The sequence below is a fragment of the Herpailurus yagouaroundi genome, unplaced genomic scaffold, assembly GCF_014898765.1.
Source record: "Herpailurus yagouaroundi ecotype Mexico unplaced genomic scaffold, PumYag 308, whole genome shotgun sequence".
Lineage (NCBI taxonomy): Eukaryota > Metazoa > Chordata > Mammalia > Carnivora > Felidae > Herpailurus > Herpailurus yagouaroundi.
Genome location: NW_024412525.1, coordinates 5,499,134 through 5,520,173, shown reverse-complemented (window position 1 = coordinate 5,520,173; position 21,040 = coordinate 5,499,134). Strand labels below are relative to the sequence as shown.

Here is a 21,040-nt window from a genome sequence, read left to right as displayed (position 1 = left end):
GGGAGCTCTGACCAACGAGCTTCAAGCTAATTCTCTTGGTGCCCCGAGTCTCCCCTTCTATGTTTGCTAAGCCTGCTAGGCCACCCTGAGCACCTGCTAGAATAGTTCCAGAAGAGACCCGTGTGCAAACTTGAGTCAGAAAGTCAGGACAATGCCCAGAGTCCAAGGATGGCCTTCTCCACGGTCCCCGGGCCCAGGACCTCTCTCGACTTCCTATTCCAGAGGAGGAGTTCTGACCCTGTGCGGAGGCCCTGGGACCCACCAGCTTGGCTGACGACGGGGAGGGGGGAGGAGGGGCCTGGGGGAGGGAGGGATGATGGCGGCACACCACCCACAGGTCTGGCAAAACAAACAAACGGAAGGAAGCGGGTGTGCAACAGAAATAGAATCAACCTAAAACGGGGGTGGGGGATAAGTGAGTCAAGGGGGGAGGCAAGCAAACGAGGTAACCCTCCATAAGCCAACCCCCAGATTCCTCACCTGCTTCTCCATCCTCCCCTTAAGAGCTTAAGGAGGCTCTAGTGACCCCCTGCCCCACAGCCTTTGCTCTGCCAGGGGGAGCCTTGTCCTCAGCTTCTGAGGAGGGCGGGGGGAGGGAACCCTGGGGTCCCCTGCCTAGCTTCTCCAGCTAGAGGACAGGCCTTCTGTGGTGGTGACGCGCCCTCTGGTGTCCTCAAACCCACAACATGAGGGCTTGAGAGGAGCCATGTGGTTAGCAGGTCTTTCCTGAGCCGGGACCTGCGTGCCCACTCCTCCCTTCTGCTGTGCCTTTCCCTCCCGGACCCTGAGAGTGGAGGCTGTTCTTAATGCTGAAGAATCTGAGAAGCTGGGTTTCTAAGGGGCGAGGAAACAACCAGCCCGTGGTGCCCGCTAAGACGCCAGGTCCTGGAGCACCTGGCCCTATCCAAGGACAAGCTCTCTCGTCGTCGCTGACCAGAACCCATGGTAGATGGCAGGGCTGGTGCCGGGCCCCCATGCAGCATGCGTGGTCGGCATGCACAGCGTGCTCACCCGTAGGTCACCCTTTCAGGGGATGGCAGCCTGACCAGCAGACTGGGGCCAGCTGCTCTCATTCATGGTGCAGCATTCCTTCGAGGGCCACAGCTGGCCACCCAAGGGCTGTGGACCCTCTCTCTGCGTTCTGAGATGTCAAGCCTAGGCGAGGGCCCAGGTGGGTCAGGGGAAGTAATCACTCAGCTTCTACGAGACCTGCAGGTGCAGAGACTGGGTCTGGAGCCTGTGTGTGCGTGGGGGGCCCTTCCTGAGCCATCCCAGGAGGCCAAGAGTAAGTGAAGGGAAGAGGGGGTGTTTGACCTCCTCCGACCCCTCCCCCCCACACATCCTCCTTGCCGGTCTGGCTTCCCAACCACTGAAAGGGTGAGCGTGGAGCATGCCTTCATCCCGAGCCTCTCCCTCCTTCTCCACCCTGGCTGGGCTGGGCTCCGCCTGCACCGTCCCATGCCATGCCCATTACCTCTGCTGCTGGTACGGTACCTGCGGTTGGAGTAGCTTCAGAACACAGCGCCCAAGATGGCCAGAGAGAGGGAGAAAGGATGAGAGAGGGAAGACAAAACAGAGCACAGGTGAAACCACGGGACAAGCAAGCAGAGGAGCGTCTGGCTCAAACCTGACCCAGACAGTGTGGCCAGGTGCTGGCTACTGCCCCGAGGATGCCAACTGGTGTCCAGGGCTCATGTTCAACTTCCCTGGGGCCTGGTATGTCCCTACAGAAAATTTCCACCGGGATCTGGGAGACCTTTCTAATACACTCTGATTCCACCTCCACTCCAAGACTATCATCTAGGAGGTGGCCGCAGGGACAGTCTAGAGTGGTTTGTTCCCAGCTCTTTCCTCCAGGGTGCATCCTTCCCTGGCTCGGCTGATCTTTATGAGGCAGGCTGGGTGGCCCTTCCACGATGCCAAGAATTGAGGGCATAAGGTGTAGGTGGCACAGCAGGCCACCAACCCCCGTAGAAAGGATGGTTCCTGTAGATCTTTGGGGGATGATGGTGTATAGTGTTGGGGCGGATGGAGGAGGGGCGAGCCTATTTCGCGAACCCTCCCCCACACCGTCTCAGCCTTGGAAGGCCGGGGAACCGTCACAGATTGTGGCCCTCAGGCCCGGCTCCTGTCCTGAGGGTGTGCTATCCTAGTTTTTTCCCAACAGCTGTATTTTATGAAATAAGAAACCCGACTGTGGATTGAGAGCTCTAAAAGGAATTCCTGAATTTACTGCAAATGCCTAAATTGAGAAGAAAGTCTCTCTTTGTCCTCTTGCCCCTGGGGCTGCAGAACTTCTCCTGTGGTGGTAGCTAGGGCTGGACAATGGGGCTTTGTTTATCTGATGCTCTGCATTGGGCTGGAAACGGGGAGGTTACAAGAGGGGAGGTTACAAGAGGCTCTCTTTATGTCTCTCGTTATAGAATTAAGCAATCAGGAAAGTGCACTCTCCCGTCTGGCCAGGCCTTTGCGAAGAAGACTACATCAGCCACTTGCCCAAAGTCCCCCAGCCCGAATAAACTGCCTGAGTGCCCAGAGGGTTTGACGAGCACACGAGGAGGGGGACTTATAGGGTGGCTCACTCCTGGTTTACAAGACCACAGAGGGACACAGGAAGGATTGTCAGCCTTTCTCCAGCTTGTCTGTCCCCTCTCCCGCCTGCCTCAGCACTGGCCTGCTGGCCCTGGGGGCGGGGCTGGGGAGGAATACAGGGCTGCTGGGAAGCTAAAGTGAGGTCCCAGGGCAAGGCAGCAGGCCTGGGCCAGCGACGGAAGCAGAGGCTCTGCTGGGGTGGGAGAGGGTACTCAGGAGGTCCCATCCGGGCCAGGGGCAGGCCGTCGGACCTCAGCCTGCTGGGGTAAGCACTAGACAGGGTAACCTGTTGTCTGCTTCACTGCCTCTCCTGTGAAGTGTTGCCTTGCAGGACTCACCCCTCCTCTGCACAGCCACCGACTTTCCTCATCTGAACGTAACATTGCTCATGTTGAACAGCGATCAGATATCCTTGTGGCTGTCTCCCCTCCTAGGCGGTAGTTTTTGGCACAGTGTCTCGCACCTCGTGTGCTCAGGAAATGGCTGTTGAATACCCCACTGTGCCTCTGGAGAGGCAGGGGATCCCCTCCTTCTGGAGAGGGTCTGCCACATCAAGGTTTCTGCAGCCTGGCATCCCTGAGGTTCCGGGAGCCGGCACAGGCACAGGTGGGCCCGGAGCCCCCTCTAGTGGACGTCTTAGGCAGGCGCACTCTGCTGCTGGAAGACGCCAGGAGCCAGGAGCTGAGAGCGTTTGCGCCTCAAGAAGCTGGCTTGGCCAGTGGCTGTCTCCCAACGCCCCCCACCCCCTCCCCACGACCTGACAACTCACTCGGCTCAGGCTGCAAGCAGGCCCTCTTCCTTATTCCCCCAGAGAAGGCAAGGTGATAGATGTTAAGTAGCTGAGAAAATCAAGACAGAGTTGGGATCAGGTCTGACTGCAACCACCTAAGAAGATGTGAATTTTCCAGATACCTCGCCAGCACCTACCTCTCAGTATATGAGACGGGCTCTCTTGTATCCTACTGGGGGCTGGAGGACCCGCTGCCCTGTTTTCTTTCCATCCCAGGAGGCCATCAGGTCAGGGTGTTTCTCTAGGCATCTGAATTAGCTGGGACCTTTCATCCCCAAGGCCACCGTAATGCACCTACCTTCGTTCGGGGGTGCTGGTGACTCCTCTGTGGCTGCCTCCCCAGAGCCCACCTGCGTCCTGGCACTGAGGGTAAAGCGGTAGCGCGACACGGGGTCTGCTCTTTGCATCGTGAACTTGGTCTGATTGGGAGAGAAGTTTTCCACTATCTGCTTTCCTAATTTGGTTCCGTTAACTGGGGAGAGATAGGTAAGTGGAATTGAACTTCAGCAACATTGACCGTGGTGGGTTGTACAATCTGCAGCTGGGAGGAGAAAGCCTTCCCGACTCTGCTGGAGAGGGCACGTGTGGGACCTGCCCCGAAACCTTAATGACCTGGGGGGTAGGGGATTTGGGTTTAAGGGCAGAGCGCTGGGCGAGACCCCTCCGTCTCTCCCTCCGATGACACACCAGGGTTAATGCTTTTTCACTGATCTCATTATCTCCAGCTCACTGCAAAGTTATGTGGCTGATGCTGAAAGATTTAGTTTATAATCCCCAGGCCTTTTCAACAAGGACAAAACTTGAGTTCCTTTCTTCCTTTCAAACAGAACTAGGGCACAACCACTAGAGCTTTTGATCATTAATGCCTCCTCTGTAAAAGGCCTATTCACTATACCTCAAAGGGGGACGGTCAGGTCCAGAGATGGATTCAGAACCGCACAGAAGCACACAGTTGGCTATTAAAATCGTCAACCGCGCCACACCTGGCCCTCTGAGCTTCCCGATGCGGTACAACATCACCTACTTTAGAAGGCTTACAGCTTTTCAAATGTAATGACACCCCTGTCCTTGCATGGTGACACTGAGCTCTTAAGGTCAGGTCTTCCCTACTCGGGCTCTTGACGGAGTCGCTCTATATACAGCTGCCTTAACATAAATGACACCTTGTTTGGTGTCCCCAAGGGTCGTGTGGATTCCCTTGCATGTAGTCTGCCCCATCGGAGGAGGTCAAAACTGTCTCTCCTAGACTTACTGCTGGGTGTCGGAGACCCTAAGATCCCTGAGGGGCCGACTTGCACCCCTCATTAGACCAGGAGCTCCCTCGGTCTCGCCTGCCTCTCCTAATCGCATGGGGAACTTCTCCCAGGTGCCTCTATCCCTCTGCAGTGCCCTTTGCACCCATAGGCTTCCTGCCTCGATTCCTTCGAGAGTTGGTGAGAATGGGGTTTCCGATTCCCAGATTAAGAGAAAAAAAGGGCGGAACGTACAGGCCACGTATTTGAGAGTATATCCGATCAGGATCCCATTGGGGTGTTCTGGATGATCCCATTCCAGGTTGATTGTCTCCAGGTTGGGCTGCCGGACTCGGAAACGCCTGGGGGCACTGGGTACTTGGGGAAGGAGGAGAGGGCAGGGGAGATGAGGGGGAGGGGGGAGGCAGGATGAGGAAGCACACAAAAACAAAGCACAAGCATGAAGGTGTTGACCTCTGGGCAACCCCCAGGCAGGATAACTGTCACGCCGGAACCCATCGGAACCACAAGGGGGCCAAAGCCCCCCCGCCCCATCCAGGATGCTGCTTCCCCCAGTTTAGGACAAGCATGGCTCAGACTCAGTTTAAATGGGGAAGAGGTCAGTCGAGTTTTCCTTTAACAACTACTGTGGATACGGCACACGTTAGGCTCTGCTCCTGCAAAGACACCTTCCAGCTGGCAGGGGACCGACCACAGCTGTTTGGCACAGAGGCTGTGGTTCCTAGGCTTCAGACAAGGATGCTCACCGCTGGGTGCCAGCAGCAGCCAGGCTCCAAGCCGGGAATGCGGGGTGCAGGGGTGAGGAGAAAGAAACCCAAGATGGGATCCACGGACAGGGCACCAGGAGCGGGAGGGACGGGGAGAGGCCGAAGATGAAGAGAAAATGAGGGGCTGGGACAGATAGGAATAAAGAAAACAAGAGAGAAGAATGAAGAAGGAGGAAGAGAAGAAAAATGGGGGGAAAGCAGTTAAAAGGGAGGGGGAGAAATGGAAGAGGGCAAAGCAAATGCCCAGCGGATAAGCTTCGCAGGCATCTGCCTCCTAGGAGCAGGCGGATCGTGAACCAGCATCAGGGCGCCCCCTGCGGGGCCACTGTGCACACAGACCAGCTATCCCCATGGAAGCTTCTGGATTTACAGTGCCGAGAGAGCTCTGAAGGTCCTGGGTGCTTCCGGCGGTCAGGGTGACTGTGCTTCGGCCTCTGGAGGTGGGGGTAGCCCAGGCTCCCCCAGCACCTTTGCGGGGGTCAGTCTGCCAGCCTGTCTGGAATGCGGTCAGCAGCAGACGGCACAGGTCTTCTCTTGAGACACGATGTCCTGTCAGGGCAGGCCACCCTGGAGGTGCTGGCGTGCTGTGGGAATGGCAGGAGCCGCTCGGCTCGCGGGACATCAGCTTCTCGGGGTCGTGCAGAGTTCGCCTTGTAATGTCCGGCCAAGTCACTTGGGGGCTGCTCCAGGCCCGCCTGGACGTGCTACCCTGGTCCTGCCCCACCCCGAAGAGCTGTGGGTCACACCTACCTCCTTCCGGGGTGGTGAACTCCTTGGTTTCACTGCGAGGCCCATCGCCTCTCCCATTGACCACAACCATCTCCAGCTTGTAGTTACTGTAGGGGAAGAGGCGGGACACCACGCCACGGGGGCGGTCACCGGGGAAGCTGGCTTGCTGCCTCTTCTGAGACACCCACAGGTTCTTCAACAAGCTGCTCTCCCTCCAGTAGTAGGCCTTCGGGACAGAGGCAGGCCGGTGAGGGGACGGTCAGGTGGAGCGGGTTAGTTGTTAGTGCCGATGGTAGTGACCGGTCTTCCCTTTGCTTGCCACGGGCTCCGAATCCCGAATGCCCTCATCAGTCCCCCTAGGGCTGGGGGAGCGGCCTTAGAAGCCCTGTTCATCAGCCACTAGCGAGTAAGAGTTGATGCGAAACAAGAAATGGGTGTTTCGGGTTCAATCGTTTTCTGAGCCACATCGCCTCTCTGGGTTAGGCAGGTTGGCCAAAGTTACTGATGGCGATGGTCCATCATGAGACTTATTTCCAAGCTGGGAACAAGTTGCTCAGGGAATCCATGCCGGAACCACAAATATGAGCCCAGGGTCCCGGCATGGAAAGCTCTCTTCTGTGCTCAAAGACCACATCACCTTGAGTTGGATTAGTATGGTTTAGATCGGCAGGAAGCGGAAGTTGACAAGTAACAGGTTACCCCCAGAAGTCTGAATACGAGAGCTGATTTAATCCTTTGAAGTCAAACGTTTTCTTTTAATATTGTTTGAAGACCTTTAGAATGGGATAGACACATGTCCAAGTCAGGGGACGCCAGGCTGTTAAGAGCTTGGACGGGATGGCCTTCAGAAGGTGGTAAGTGTTATAAGTAGAGTCGAGAAGAGTTTGGGACACAAGGAACAGTTAGCAGTAGGTAAGAAGGCCCAGGTCAGGCTGCCACACCAGCGTCACCTGGGCCTCCAATGGCAAAGGAAGGAGGAAATCCACACTTAAGAAGGGGGCCCAATGGGAGCTTAGCCAAGAAAGCCTCCAGGCAGGTAGGTAAAGAGTGCAAGTCAAATGCTGGGGAAGAGCTCATTCGAGTGTATATATCCTCTTGCCTCTTTCCCCTACCTACCAAATTCATGTCCGCAAAAGAGACTGGTTCCCTCCATTCTGCCCCCAGCTGTCCATCAGCCAACTCTCAATGACCTCTAAGTCACAGAACGTGAACTGTCCCATGCCTACAGCCTCCTTCACTTCCTGGGCAACTTTTAAATAAAGTAAGGGAGAGACTGGCAGAGCCTGGGTCTTCTCTCCCGTTCCCGCACCTCGGCCTACCCTTTCTAAGAGGAGAGACCAGTGAGCAGAAATTGCTCACAGGCAGGGAGACCAGGAGAAGCCGAGGGCCTTCATAATCCATACGCTGGATAATCCCGAGGTCTTTGGTGGCTCTCCCTGTTAGCTGGGGTTTCATGAAAGCAGACGGGTGAGGCAAGCAGCCCAGCGGGGGCCATTCGGAGAGGGGAGGAGTGTAGCTCAGGGGTGCCTCAACACTGCTCCTAAGATACACGTGTGCCTGCTCACACATGTACGAGAAGCGTAACGTGCTACGCAGGGCCAACCCCGACCCACCACCCTTCCCGTGATTTTCTGCCGAGCAGAACCGTCAGCACATTTCTTGCAGGCCACACCTGGTAATTTTTTCCTGGGTGTATTTTTGAACCGCTAACACTAGACATCATCTTCGTGAATCAACTCTGGATCTAAAAACTATCCCTAGGACCCCTTCCAAGGATCTTATGGCCCGCGTCTGCTACCCCCTTGCCCTGGTTAGCAAGCTGGGTGGTTAGGCGGGGCTGAGAGCGGGTTTCCTCACTCGGTACTCTCTGAGTTGGCCCTGCACCGTGTCGGGATAGACGCGGTTCCACTGAAGGCTGATGGCTGTGCTGTTCAGGACTCGGATTTTAACGTCAGTGGGCGCAGCCCTGGGATCTGCAATGTGTTGGGACAGAGAACTGGTTATACAAGCGGGGCTGGCCCCTGGACTCTAGGGTCTAGGGACTTGTTCTCTGCCGGCCTGTGCCTCCACCCCACTCTAGACACTGGGTAGTCCATGAGGGCAGGGGCTATCACTGCTCCATGAGGCTGCACTTGCGGGAGTGGGGGAAAGGCCAGGGCAAAAGGGTGGCCATCTTGGTGGGAGGGGTCTACTTACATGTTTCGAAGGCAATTATTTGCTACTCTCAGATGCTGGGAGCCCCCATTTGCCCCTTCATCCCATGTGCTACCCTTCCCCACCCTGCTCTGTGTCCCAGCAGGCTACCCTCTCCGGACCGTGTCAGCTGGTCCCCTTGTTCCCAGGCTTCTGGAAGGGTTTGTTCAATAGGAGAGCTCAATAGGAGACCCCAGGGCAGGAGGAGAGGGAGGGTGGGTACCTAGTCCCCTGCCTGCCTCTCTGCGGGGCTCAGGTTGACGGTGGTGTACTTTTCTATCCAAGGGCAGTCCTGGTTGTGGGGACTCACCTGTCCCCTGACCCTTCAAGGCTCAGAGTGTTATACTGGGATTCCGCTGTTGCTAGCCCAGCGGCAGCATGGTTCCTGAACCCTGTCCTCACATTAGAGACAGTCCCCTTTGAGTGACATTTGTTTCCTACCAGCACCCTGCAGGAGACATCACCCATAGATGAAGATGCCCTAACCTAGTTCAGGACAGGATTCTGACCCTTGACTACCTGAAGAAGAAGACCCACCCCTCCCTCATGACTGATTCTTGCCTCCATTTTCTGCACTTTGCTGCCAAAGCTGTTCTGCCCCACCCCCCCCCCCCCACCCTGCACCTCCTCCAGACCTCGGGGGTGGGCAGGTGCAATGGAAACTGTGGGCAGGTCCATGAAGTTCACGACTAGACCCTGCTTAGTCCATACTCAGCAGCCAGTAGTTCCTGCCAGTGTCCTGTCTGGAAGTGTCTGCCACCACAAAGACGAGGAGCAGGATGGACAGAGAGCCTGCTGATACCCTCCACTCATTCCCAAGTGGGTCCAGGAAAGTGGGGCCCGGGGCCCAACCCTCCCTTCTTCCCATCTGACTGTGACACACAACACTGGCTCGACTCTTGACCCCAGTATTGGCCCTTGCAACTCCCCAAGACTCTCCTCTTCCCTTCCTTCTGGTCACCCCGTCCACCTACGTGGTCTTTTCTGGGATCAGACGCAGACCCACGAGGGCGTGGATCGCCCTGACTGGGAGGGGCGCCACCAACCCCCCTGCTTTGCTCAGCAGCCTACTGAATTGACGTGCTGTGGACAAGGAGGCCACTGCTGTCTTAAAAGCCAGGCATATACTTCCACGTACATGCCCAGAAACTTGTTGGTTCACTGAGGCTAGCCTCCAAAGAACTTCTCTTTGTAAGCCAATTCCGAAGGTTAAGAGCAACACTGGGGATGCCAGCAGGTGGCTGGTGTGGATCATTCCAGACTAAGCCTCTGGAGACCGTCTACATTTCTTGAGGTCTCCCCGGGGGAGCCAAGAAGGAGTCTGGCCTGGGGCCCTGCTTCCTGCGGAGGAGTCTAATTATGGCTCTTTGGGAGGGAGAGTCCCGAAGTCTTGGCACTAGCAAGGCTTGGCAGTAAGGTAGACTCGAAGGCCCGGCTTCTATTTTCCAGCTTGACATCTGCTATTGTGTAATAATGGCAAGGTTGTTGCCTCGCAAGGCCTCAGGGTTCACATCCATAAAATGGGAGCACTGGACCACGTGATGATGTTCAAGAATTCTAACTAGCATTTGTGTGATGACATTTCTGCTCCTGACATTTACAAGGGGCCTGTTGCCCGACTTCACCATAGGGGATTTCTCTTTCCGGGGAACCGACTGTCCTCCCAGGATGTTCTCGGAAGGCCCTATGACCCACCCTGAGGTTCCTGGTCTGTGAGGCTGGCCTTGCGCAGCCAGGCTGGGAGGGTCCTTGCTAGCGCATGAGGGAGGGTACTCACAATCTTCCCCGGAGTAGCCGATGACAGTGTCTGGCTCAGGGCCCTTCCCAAAGTCATTTTCAGCCTGGACCCGGATCTCATAGGGTACGTAGACAGGCGTCTGCCCCACCACGTAGCGGGAGCCCCACACTGTGACGTTGTTCCACGTCTCTCGGGTTTCTCTCCGCCGCCACTTGACGATGTAGCGCAGATTGGGGCCAAAGGCAGAGGTGGCATTCATGGGCTGAGTGGGGAGAAATTGAAGGCGAGGGTGGAGCCCAGACCCGCCCACAGCCTGCGCTCTCCTTCTGTGCCAGGCACGCTGCCCCCATCTGCACAGCACTGGCTCCCTCGCAGCCCTGGGAGGGTGTGCCACCCCCACACTGAGTCCCCGAAAGCCAGAGTCCCATGAATTCAGCTGCATGTAGATTTTCTGTGACAGGCTTCGCCCAAGACCTAGTCACTCTGACCCCCAGAGCCACCCGCATCTGCATGTGCACAGGGAGCCAACGTTGTAGTTTCAACAGGACTCTCCTGTGACGGATCGGTAAGAACAAAACAAGGAAACAACATGATACTCTCTAAAGTCGGAGAGGGATGAGTTGTGGTTTAGCCACAGCATGCCTGCTGCCACTGAACTCAAAATTCCAGAACTGACTTGGGTTCTACCAAATCCATGTGTGACTATCCTGTCATTCCCAGCAGCTAACGGTGGGTGCAACACTCTTCTCTGTTCCCTGAGGGCATGGTCTAGGAATCGGTCCCCTGGGAGCCCACACTACAGAGCTGTAGACCAAGAGCCAGTCCTTGCAAGGTCCTGAAGATGAGCCCAGTGTCTTGAATCTGGGCTCAGCCCAGCTGCCAGGGCTGCCGTGAGGCCGAGCCCTCAGAACGATGGGGATGGCCATCATCCCCAACACTGTATCTCCCTGCTTCTGTTACTCATGGTGGCAGCACAGAAATGTCAATATTTCAATGGCTGAACGTGCACCTCGCAGACTTGGAAGTGGTTTGCAGCAAAAGTCATTTGGGGACCACGTATCCCAATTTTGGTTTGGAAAATATAGTCGGTGAGCCAAAATGAAGATGGGATTTTTTTCAACCCTGGCCTGGAGGGAAGCTTTTATTTCATCTAGTTCATTCCTGGACCAAAAGGAAGCCTGCCCTGAAAGAACCTCGGATACTGGTCTTCCTTCTACCCCCAACCAGCTCCAGTGGGAGGGCCCCAGAACACGCCAAAGCTAGGTATACACGTTTAGGCTAAATCTTTTCTAGAATCCAACCGAAACCCCTCCTTCTTCTAGAGAGTAGTCCATTTTATGTCTGCTGGTACTCTCTCTGATTTTGCCAGACGAGCTGTCTATGTTCCTTGGTCACCCCTGCTCCTTCCTCCTGTCTTAAATCTTGCTTTTAGACGTGCTCCTGTTTGCTTTCTGGATGTCCGGTGCAGAGAGTGGTCTTGGGTTCTCAGGGGTGTCGAGAGCAAGGGCTTCCAGGTGCTCAAATCAAGACGGGGGGCTGGGAGGGACCCTTACCGTCCACGTGATCTCCATGTTGTTCTTTCTGGTCCCTTCTCCCTTCACGTCGGCGGGATTGGACTCAGGGGCTGGAACCCAAATGGATGCAAAGTTCAAGTCCAATTCGCTTCACCAGAGCACAGTGAGCCACCAAACTCTCTCCCTCCCACCCGACCCGTCCCTTCTGTGTTCTGTCTTTTCTCAGCATCTCTCCACGCTCTATCCCACAGGCAACTGAACTCGCTCTGCTGTTTTCTCATGTGTATGACGTGCCTTCCTAGCTAAGACTTAACCCCCTGCCCCTACAAGCAGCGCTAATTTCTTTTGCATTTTAATCCCTTGCCAGATGGCATTTATCGTAAGGCTTTCCATACTTTGGATGGTCCAGACAGCTAACTCAATGTGGATTATCCCCTTCGTGGATTATCTACTAAATTTAATACCAGACTGGTTTATCCCCGGCATTTAACATTTTGGGGGAGCAGCCCCATGCTCAATGAGCTGGTGTGTTTTCAGAAATCTAAACACGACCCCAAGTGGGATAGGAAAAGAAATCTGACATAACACCGGATTACGTATTTCTACTGCAAATCTCTGCCCTTGCACTTCCCTTTAAGGCAGATCACCAAGAATTATTAAGGATGTTAGTAATAATAAGACACCACAGCCAACATTTGCTGTGTGTTCACTAGATGCCAGGCATCACGGGAAGTACCCAAACCGCATTTTCAAACGAAAGCCCCGTGAGGGAGGAGGTGCCGCTACTCCCCCGATGAAGAGGTCGAACCTCGGAGACGTCACATAACCCGCCCACGTTCGTTCCTGCGGCCAGAAACTGGGGGAACTCCGTTCTGACCTCAGGGCACCTGGTTTCAGCGCCTGGTCCGTCCGCCCTCGGGTACTCACGCGCCCCGCTGGTTCGGTAGCGCTCGGAGGGGAGGCTGGGGTGGCTGCTGCCCACCTCGTTGATGGCAATGACCCGGAACTGGTAGTTGACGTATGGGGACAGCTGGAGGACGGCGGAGTTGACGCTGCCCGGGAACTTGGAATGGTCATGCCAGACCCCCGGCTGGAACTGGTCCTCTTCGAACTGGACGACGTAGTCTGAGGGGACAAGGAAGACGGTGCTGTTTGGGAGCTGAGCTAGCAGAGTTCTTCTGCCAAGTACTCCCTCGTGGCTCCCGCTAGTCTTTATCATCTCCCTTGGGTGGGCAAAGGCACGCGCAGACTCCTCCCAAGACAGCGAAAGGGGAACCGAGGCCTCCGTGTGCTCTGGGAACAGCCCAGGGCACGTGTCAAGTGGGACACAAGCAGGACCAGAGACCCGGTCAAAGCCTCCGGCTGCTACCAGAGACCAGGCCGCCATCCCTCCCTCGCTTCTGGATCGGAGCGCGGGGCCCCTGGCTGACCTGTGATGGGGCTGTTGTTATCGTCCCCTGGGATCCACGTCAGCCTCACGCTCCTCTCGGCCAGGTCGGTGAGCTCCAGGTCCCGGGGTCGGTCCGGCCGACCTGGCAGGAGAGGAAGAACACAGCACGCAGGACTCCCCAGTTAGAGGCATCCCGTCCTTGGGCCGGCCCCGGCCCTGGACACTGTCCTATGACGGGTCCCTGATGGGCTGTGGTCACCGCCGGCAGGAATCAACCCTGGCCTGCCCCGTTCCCTCAGGGGGCCGAGGTAGAACAAAGAGGAGACTCCAAATTCCACCCCCACCCCAAAAGCATCAAAGGACGTAGGGCACAGAGAGAACTGGGACCGACCTAGCCCATTTCTGCGGATACTCTTGGGTGCAAGTGTTTGGGAAATGCTGCCCTTTTCACGAGACCCATGCTTGTGACCCTTCGGAAAGCTGGCGAGGAAGTGTGGGGTTTTGTCTCCTTTTCTCTGGATAATTACCTTCTACTCTGCCAAGGCTTTGAGGGGGCAGGGGTCTGGGAGGGTGTCTGGAGTGCTGAGTGAGGCAGACCGGTTAGGCGCAGGGGAGGGACAAAGGCAGAGGACCGGGCCAGGGAGGAGACAGGGACTTGGTCTAGAAGTTTCAGTGGTGGACAGCAGGACAGAAGCGCCCCGCAAACATCCAAACAGGGGTGGGGGAGGCACCCTTGGGGGCTCCAGTCTCACCGGATTTCGTCAGTGGGTGTGAGGGCCATCCTGGCCCGGGGGTAAAGCTACCTCACCCCTGACCGGTGTGGTACGCGTGCCGTTTCCCCACCCTGGCTCCTCGACCCAGTTATTTCTAGATTTTGGCTGGTTGCTGGGAGGATCCGGCAGGTGAGTCACCCGAGCCCACGTTCGTGTTTGTGTGCACACGTGTAAATGCAGGGTGTGAACAGGTACATAGCAGCCGATGTGGAGAGGCCGCGAACGAGATGGGCCTATGGAGAACTTGAAGTGGGTGGGCCTTCCCGACAGCAGCCTACACGCTTCTGCGGCCAAAGCTGTGGGGACAGAACGGGCCACCACCAGGAAGCGGTGAGCGTGGCCACGAGTAGGGGATGGGGTGGAACAGCAGCCTCGCCTGCGAAAAGCGCGGGAAGCCCGGAGTAGGGCTGCGGCGGGGCTGGGAGGTGCGGGCGGGACCCTGGGGAGTGGGGAGCGTTACCCACTTGCCTACGCACCGCACAGCCTGTCCTGTAGCACCTTCCTCCTCGGGCTCCACCCTCCCCGCTACCTAGGGAAGGTTCTGGCGAGGGTCCCGTGATTAGTACGAATTACCTTTGGGCAGGGCAGCCAAACGGTTAGTTGGAGTGGCCTGATCAGCTGCAAAGGTAAGACGGGTTATCCAGGTTAGCAGGTTATCCAGGGTTACAGGTGTTCCAGAAGGATGGGAATAGGCGGCCGAGGCTTGAACAGCTGCCCCGGGCTGAGGTGTTCAAGGCACAGCTTCACCTGCCCTTCCACGGAGACACCCCCCCCCCCATGTCTTATAGAGGTCGTCTTGTTTCCTCCACGGCTGGCGTGGGGGCAGGGGGACTCGTCTCCTTCCCATCCCAGTGCCACCGTGTGCATAGAACCACCGTCCCCGGCAGCTGTGTACCACCACCGCAGAAGAGACAGGGTGGACCAACAGCAGGGGCAAAGGGACGCCCAGAAAGAGGACAGAGGTGACGAGGCGACACCAGGGGATGTGCCTCCCTGGATGGGAAAGGCTACCTTCCTCTGGGGTTAGGATGGCTTAGTATTCACAGTCTGGCCCGGACACAGGGCAGGACGTGATGGAATCATTTTGCTAAGTGCACCGCGTCCTGTGAAATCCCCTCAAGAAACCGGAGGTGGGAGGGGGAGGGAGGCTGGCAGAGGGTGTTCCCAGAATAAAGTCAAAATTCAGTCTCGCTTCGACGGTGGACTGTTTTCACTGGCGTAGCGGTAGAGAGGCAGCTGTGAAGTTGGTAAAAATGATCACGAGAAGAACCCCCTGTCCACCTTCCCTCTCTCGCTCAGGAACCCTTCAGCTGAGGATTTGGGCGAGTTAATGGTTCCACTCGGGAGGTACGGTGTCCAGCCCAGCACGTTCTGAAAGGAGCAGCTTCCTAACCCTCAGATCAAATGGCAGGAGACCACCGTGCCTGACCAGCCCGCTGACCACAGGCAGGGCCCTGGGAGCCGTCCAAGGCCCACGGCTTCTCTGGCCTCGGGAAGGGGTGGCGGGGGGAGGTCAGAGCGCGTGTGAGCGGTGGCAGTTACCTAGCACAGTAAGGTAGGCCTTGGCCAAGTCTTGGTCCAGCTCAGTGCTGGCAACGCATGTGTAACTCCCCTGGTCTCGCTCAGCCACACCAAAGATGGTCAGGGAGTCGTCCTCCTTCTTCATCCTGCAAGGGCACCAGGGAGGGGTCGGGAGGAGGGCGAGCGGGCAGACAGTGGGGGGCTGGGGGGGAGCCCCGGGCACTGTCTGCTTTCTCCCTGGAGCGGGGGGTGGCAAGTCAGAGAGGGGAGCGTCACAGGCCGGCCTGGGCAGTCACAGCCCCTCCCAGGCGACAGGAGGCCCCCCTCTCAATGCTGCGAGAGAGGCACGGTCCTCACTGTCACCTGGCGCCCTTAGGTGCCTGACGGAGGGGGACGGGGAAGTGGGTGAAGCGGAAGCCCTGACCCACGTTCCTTGCGCTCGAATGCCCCAGTGGCCATAACGTCTGTGTCTTTCCTGTGCTGCGCTCCCCTCCCAAATTAGGACACAGTTAGGTCCACGCCTCAACAGGCGGGCTGGTATCCCTCCTCTTCCCCTACTTCTGGCTCTCACTTCAGCCCAGGCCAGTCTCGCACCCAGGCTCAGGCCAGGCGCCCTGGGCTCCTCTGAGCTCTCTCCTGCTGAGGGAGGTGGGCACCACGGAGCAGGGCGGGCTGGTGGAGCTCTGAGTATCCACTGAGTGCACGGATGCCTGCGCCTGTCTGCAGGGTACACCCCTGGAGAAGCAAGATGATCGCGGAAACCGCTGTTCCCCATGCGCGACCTCAGGGCTCTGCACAAACACCCCTGGGGATGTTAGAGGGTACAACAAAGAGCCCCGTGGAGGAAGGCTTGGACCAGCCATTCCCAACATGGACTGCACATTAGAGACCCCCGTGGGGACTTTTAGACACTTTCAATGCTTCCCCTCCCCCTACATCACTGAAATCTGGACGCGAGAGGCTGGGGTGGTCTGGTAAGAGTCCAAGTTGCCTACGGGCTCGGACGCCCCACGGGCACTCTGGTGGCCGGCGACTCGGGCTTGCCCTGCCCTCTGCTGGAGAACAGGGGCACTGCAAGCAGGTCTGAGGACGCTGCCGCCAGCCTTGCCGAGACTTGCAGGGAGGAGGAGAGCATAGGGAGGAGGAAAAGGGGGGAGGAGAGAGTGGAAGAGAGGAGGGAAGAGAGAAAGGAGTGGGAAAAGGAGGAGAGGGAGAAGGAAGAGGAGGGGACAGGCAGAGAGCTGGGGGGAGAGGGAGAGAGGGACCCGGGGTTGGGGAGTCACTAATGCTGCCACGCCCCTCTGCACGCACGACACAGGTTCCCTGTCCCTGGGTTCCTCAGTGCGTCGCCAAGGGCAAGGGGGAAGGAAACGGTCCCAGACTCGTGGCAGGGAGAGAGAGGGAAGGAGCGGAAACCTGTTTCCGATGTAAAGGGGCTCGTCATCCTTCAGCCAGGAGACCGTGAGCTTCAGAGAGGGGTCGTGCTTCACCCGACACTCCAGCTGCACCGTGGTGCCCCTTTTGGCGACCTGGTCCTCGGGCATCCGGTAGATCCTGGTGGGGTCTGTGGAGAAGCCGAGGGAGGTCGTCACTGGCGTGGCCTCTGCCCACCACCCCACGTGGCCTCACCGTGTGACGCGCGTGACCTCAAGGTTAGACCGACCACGGAAGGTGGAAGAAGGTCACATTCAGTTATGTGAATGAGTGATTCCAAGTAGTAAACAATCCCCAAGTCCTTTCTATCTGGCTTGGGAATAGATGATGCACTTTCTGGGGTGTAGTGGGGTGTTGGTGGGGTCTCGGGCTTCCCTCTTTAATTCCACATGGACCAGGCTGAGAATGGCTCGGTGTTCCCAGCACCCAGGCCAGCTGGAAACCCTCGAGGACACACAGACGCACAGGGAGGGTCCCATCAGGGATGGGTGCATTTTCAAAGGGAACAGCGCACGGGAATTGCTTTGTGACGATGGCTTCCTCGCCTGCCCCCACGCCGCCCTCCGCCTACCAACCCTCTCCTTTACCTTTGACCTCCAGGCGGACCTGGTTTTCAGCTTTGCCCAGGATGTTGGTGGCGACGCAGGTGTAGATGCCTTGGTCCTCTTTGCGGATCATCTTGATTTCCAGGCTGCCGTTCTCATAGACATGGTAGTTGCCACCATCCAGGTTGCTGCCTTGCCCGTTCTTAAACCTCACAACAGAGCAGCACAACACGAAGCATACTGAGAGGACTGGCCCAAGGGAGTGGGGTGGCAACGTCTCGAGAGGCTGTGCGGGCAGCCTGGAGCCTGAGCCCCTGCAGGGTCCACCTCCAACCACTGGGCGACCCTGGCAAGTCTCTAGCCCTCGGTTTTCTTCTCTGCACAATAAAGGAGGGCACCTGGGTGGCTCAGTCGCTTAAGTGTCCAACTTTTATTTTTTTTAACGTTTATTTATTTTTGAGAGACAGAGACAGAGCATGAGTGGGAGAGGGGCAGAGAGAGAGGGAGACACAGAATCGGAAGCAGGCTCCAGGCTCTGAGCTGTCAGCACAGAGCCCGATGCGGGGCTTGAACTCACGGATCATAAAAATCATGATCTGAGCCGAAGTCGGACGCCTAACCGACTGAGCCACCCAGGCGCCCCAAGTGTCGGACTCTTGATTTCGGCTCAGGTCATGATCTCATGGTTCATGAGTTTGAGCCTTGCATCGGGCTCTGTGCTATCAGCAGAGCCTGCTTGGGATTTTCTTTCTCTCTCCCTTTGCTCCTCCCCCACTCTCACTCTCTCTCTCTCTCTCTCTCTCTGTCTCTAAAACTAACTAAATAAAAAATAAAACGAGGGGCGCCTGGGTGGCGCAGTCGGTTAAGCGTCCGACTTCAGCCAGGTCACGATCTCGCGGTCCGTGAGTTCGAGCCCCGCGTCGGGCTCTGGGCTGATGGCTCAGAGCCTGGAGCCTGTTTCCGATGCTGTGTCTCCCTCTCTCTCTGCCCCTCCCCCGTTCATGCTCTGTCTCTCTCTGTCCCAAGAATAAATAAACGTTGAAAAAAAATTTTTTTTTAAAAAATAAACGAGGGGGCTGACCTCAGTGATCTGCCAACTTCCCCCTGGCTTCCACCCTTTAAGGTTCCCAGGTCTCACTGAATACCTAATGTGGACCTGATGGGAACGGGCACCATAAGACAGGACCCCAGGGGGGATGCCTGGTCTCCTAGAACTTACCATCGGAGTGTGGGGATGGGAGACCCAAAGAACGGGCAGTCCAGCCGCGTCCGGTTGTACAGGATCACCCTAATGAGCTGGTTCCGGGGTGACAGCATCCGAGGGGGCACGTCTGCAAGTCCCGGAGAACGGGTCTTGGCTGGGGGCGTCAGCTTTTCCAGCTACCAGCCCCCCAGTTCTTCTAGGTGCCTCGGTGGCATAGCAGCTCTCCAATCCCCAACATCCCTTCCCCTGTCAAACCTCCTCCTTTTAGAAGCCTCTCAGGGTTGGGTGAGGAAGGAGGAGGGTCACCCATCTACCCTCAGCCTACACTACATCTAGTCCAGCTTTTGCAAAGGGCCTCCCCAAATTATCCAGCAGGTTCTATAACTCCCTCTCCACAACCCCAAAGCATCTCCCGGTCGCCTCTGCCCTCTCCCTGCTCTGGGAGGGACACCAACGGATTCAGAACCATTTCCTACCCCCAGGACACTGAGAACGCAGGCAGAACTGGCCTGGATAGTGGAAGGGGTGAGACAGGTCCCTCCCCGTCATCTGGAGGGGGAAAGGGCCCCAAATCGACTTCTAACAGGGAACTAATTGTCCACACATCCAGATCCCTGGGTCCGAAGTCCCTCATCCTCCCCAGAAAATTCATCTTCAGTGTCCATGCTTCCCCCATCCCGCCACTCTCTTGCCCCACCCAGCCTGGCTGACCTCTGGAGAAGAACACCCAGGGAGGCTGCACTGAGGGCGAGCGGAGGGGTGCACCCACCCAGCACACTGACGAAGGCGTTGGCCAGCAGGTAGCCATGCTCGTTGGACGTGTTGCACTGGTACACAGCCCTGCTGCTGATCTGGGTGTCCCGGAAGATGATGGTGTCCCCGGCCACCTCGCGGTTTGGGTTGGGTGGTGCCGCTTCAGATAGGAAAGACGGTCCACGTGAGCAACAGGAGGGGCAGGGTGGAGGGCACTTGGGGCTCTGGCCAGGGCCCCCTAGGATGACCGGGGTGCTGTGGAAGAAGCACCAGAAGTCCCGGCTTCCGGCTCGGCTGCTGCCTAGCTGTGTGACTTTGGGCCCATCATCAAACCTACTGGGGTTTGTCCCTCAGTCTGTCCCATGGGACTGTGAATCCCTGCTCCTCCTATTCAGCAGCTGGGCAGACGTGGTTGACAGCATAAGCCGCGGCAACAGAAAGGGGTTTGAATTCTAACCGCATCACCGGCCCGCTTTATTCAGTTGCTGTAAGCTCCAGCATCCTTGTGTGCGGGATGGGGATGATATGTCACCCTGCGGGGCTCTCAGGAGGGTGACCTGAGATGTTATGCATGCATAAACTCATCAGCAGAGGCCTGGCACACGCAGATTATGATGGTCGTTATTATTTTAATCCAATGTGTGCACACCCAAGTGTTTTGAAAAGGACAAAGGAAAGTACAACCGGATGGGACCTACCACCTTCCCATCCTCTGAGCAGAGCATTCCTCAAACATTCAGAGTTAAACCCATAAGCCAATGCCTGTTGAAACGGAATGAGTCCCTAGGTTTGCCAAAGCTTCCTGATCTTCGCGAGAAACGTATCCTAAACCGAGAGAGAACATTTGCTCCCACGGTTCTTCTAGTACGGCTGGCTTGTGATGCAGACGGCAGGGGCTGAGGAGTGGCTGTGGGGTCTCAGTCCTGCTCACGTGTCAGTCTGGGACTGGGACAAACCAATAAATCTTTCTGGGCCTCGTTTCCCTTCTCTGTCAAACGGGGGAGAATTACTCCCATCCTACTCTGAGGAGATTAAGAGAATGATAATAAACATTTAAAAAAAGGGGGGGGGCGCCTAGGTGGCTCAGTCGGTTAAGCATCCGACTTCAGCTCAGGTCACGATCTCGCGGTCTGTGAGTTCGCGCCCACATCAGGCTCTGTGCTGACAGCTCAGAGACTGGAGCCTGCTTCAGATTCCGTGTCTCACTCTCTCTCTGTCCCTCCCCTGTTCATGCTCAGTCTCTCTGTCTCAAAAATACATTAAAAAACATTAAAAACATTAAAAAAATTTAAAAAAAGAGAACGATAATGAGCTGTATGAATAGTTTTCTAGAAGTGTAAAGAATTTCCACTTCCCATCTTTCGCTAGAAGGTGACTTTCTGCTCTAAGATTCCTGGGCTGGCCCGGGTGCCTTGGCTTGGATGGTCTGTGAACCCATCCAGCATCGCTCAGACCCACAGCAGCAGTGGGCCGAGGGCCACCCCAGGTCTGGCCCCTCAGGCGCCACTCCACAGATAGCAAGTGTCAGCCCGGAACTGGGGAATCAGCAGGAGGTAAATGAAGACACGGTCAGCATCCTTATCACCCGTCCCCAAGTCCCCACTCAGCAAAAAGGCACAAAGAAGTCCACGCCAGCAACTTCAATGCCTCCTTCCCTGGCAATTCTCATGGAGCCCACTTTCCTCTCAGTCACTCCCCTTAAGTGACCGGTGACCTTTCCAGGGCCAAGGCTCAGTTGCAAGTCCTGGGCTCTGCATTTATTTAATGGTGCTGTGAAGTCTGGTGCCTTTGTCCGCCCTGTTCCCAAAGTGCTGTCAGGACACAACAGCAGAGGGCAGGCGGCG

At 56.8% G+C, this 21,040-nt stretch overlaps 1 protein-coding gene across 17 annotated transcripts in view; it reads right to left on the bottom strand.

Moving 5' to 3' along the window:
• Positions 1-21,040, bottom strand: part of NFASC (neurofascin) — a 181,612-nt gene that overhangs the window by 27,580 nt on the left and 132,992 nt on the right. For 9 of the 17 annotated variants that reach the window (XM_040462109.1, XM_040462108.1, XM_040462113.1 and 6 more), the window contains 15 exons: positions 19,213-19,356; positions 18,459-18,570; positions 17,282-17,448; positions 16,677-16,824; positions 15,282-15,406; positions 14,313-14,357; positions 13,007-13,108; positions 12,504-12,701; positions 11,616-11,686; positions 10,102-10,324; positions 7,989-8,104; positions 6,153-6,357; positions 4,870-4,992; positions 3,681-3,854; positions 1,495-1,509 (listed from right to left, as the gene is read on the bottom strand). In XM_040462109.1, coding sequence (XP_040318043.1) covers positions 1,495-1,509; positions 3,681-3,854; positions 4,870-4,992; positions 6,153-6,357; positions 7,989-8,104; positions 10,102-10,324; positions 11,616-11,686; positions 12,504-12,701; positions 13,007-13,108; positions 14,313-14,357; positions 15,282-15,406; positions 16,677-16,824; positions 17,282-17,448; positions 18,459-18,570; positions 19,213-19,356 — 1,968 coding nt within the window. The remainder of the gene's footprint in view (positions 1-1,494; positions 1,510-3,680; positions 3,855-4,869; positions 4,993-6,152; positions 6,358-7,988; positions 8,105-10,101; positions 10,325-11,615; positions 11,687-12,503; positions 12,702-13,006; positions 13,109-14,312; positions 14,358-15,281; positions 15,407-16,676; positions 16,825-17,281; positions 17,449-18,458; positions 18,571-19,212; positions 19,357-21,040) is intronic. The other 8 variants (XM_040462104.1, XM_040462116.1, XM_040462119.1 and 5 more) reach the window with 5 other exon arrangements.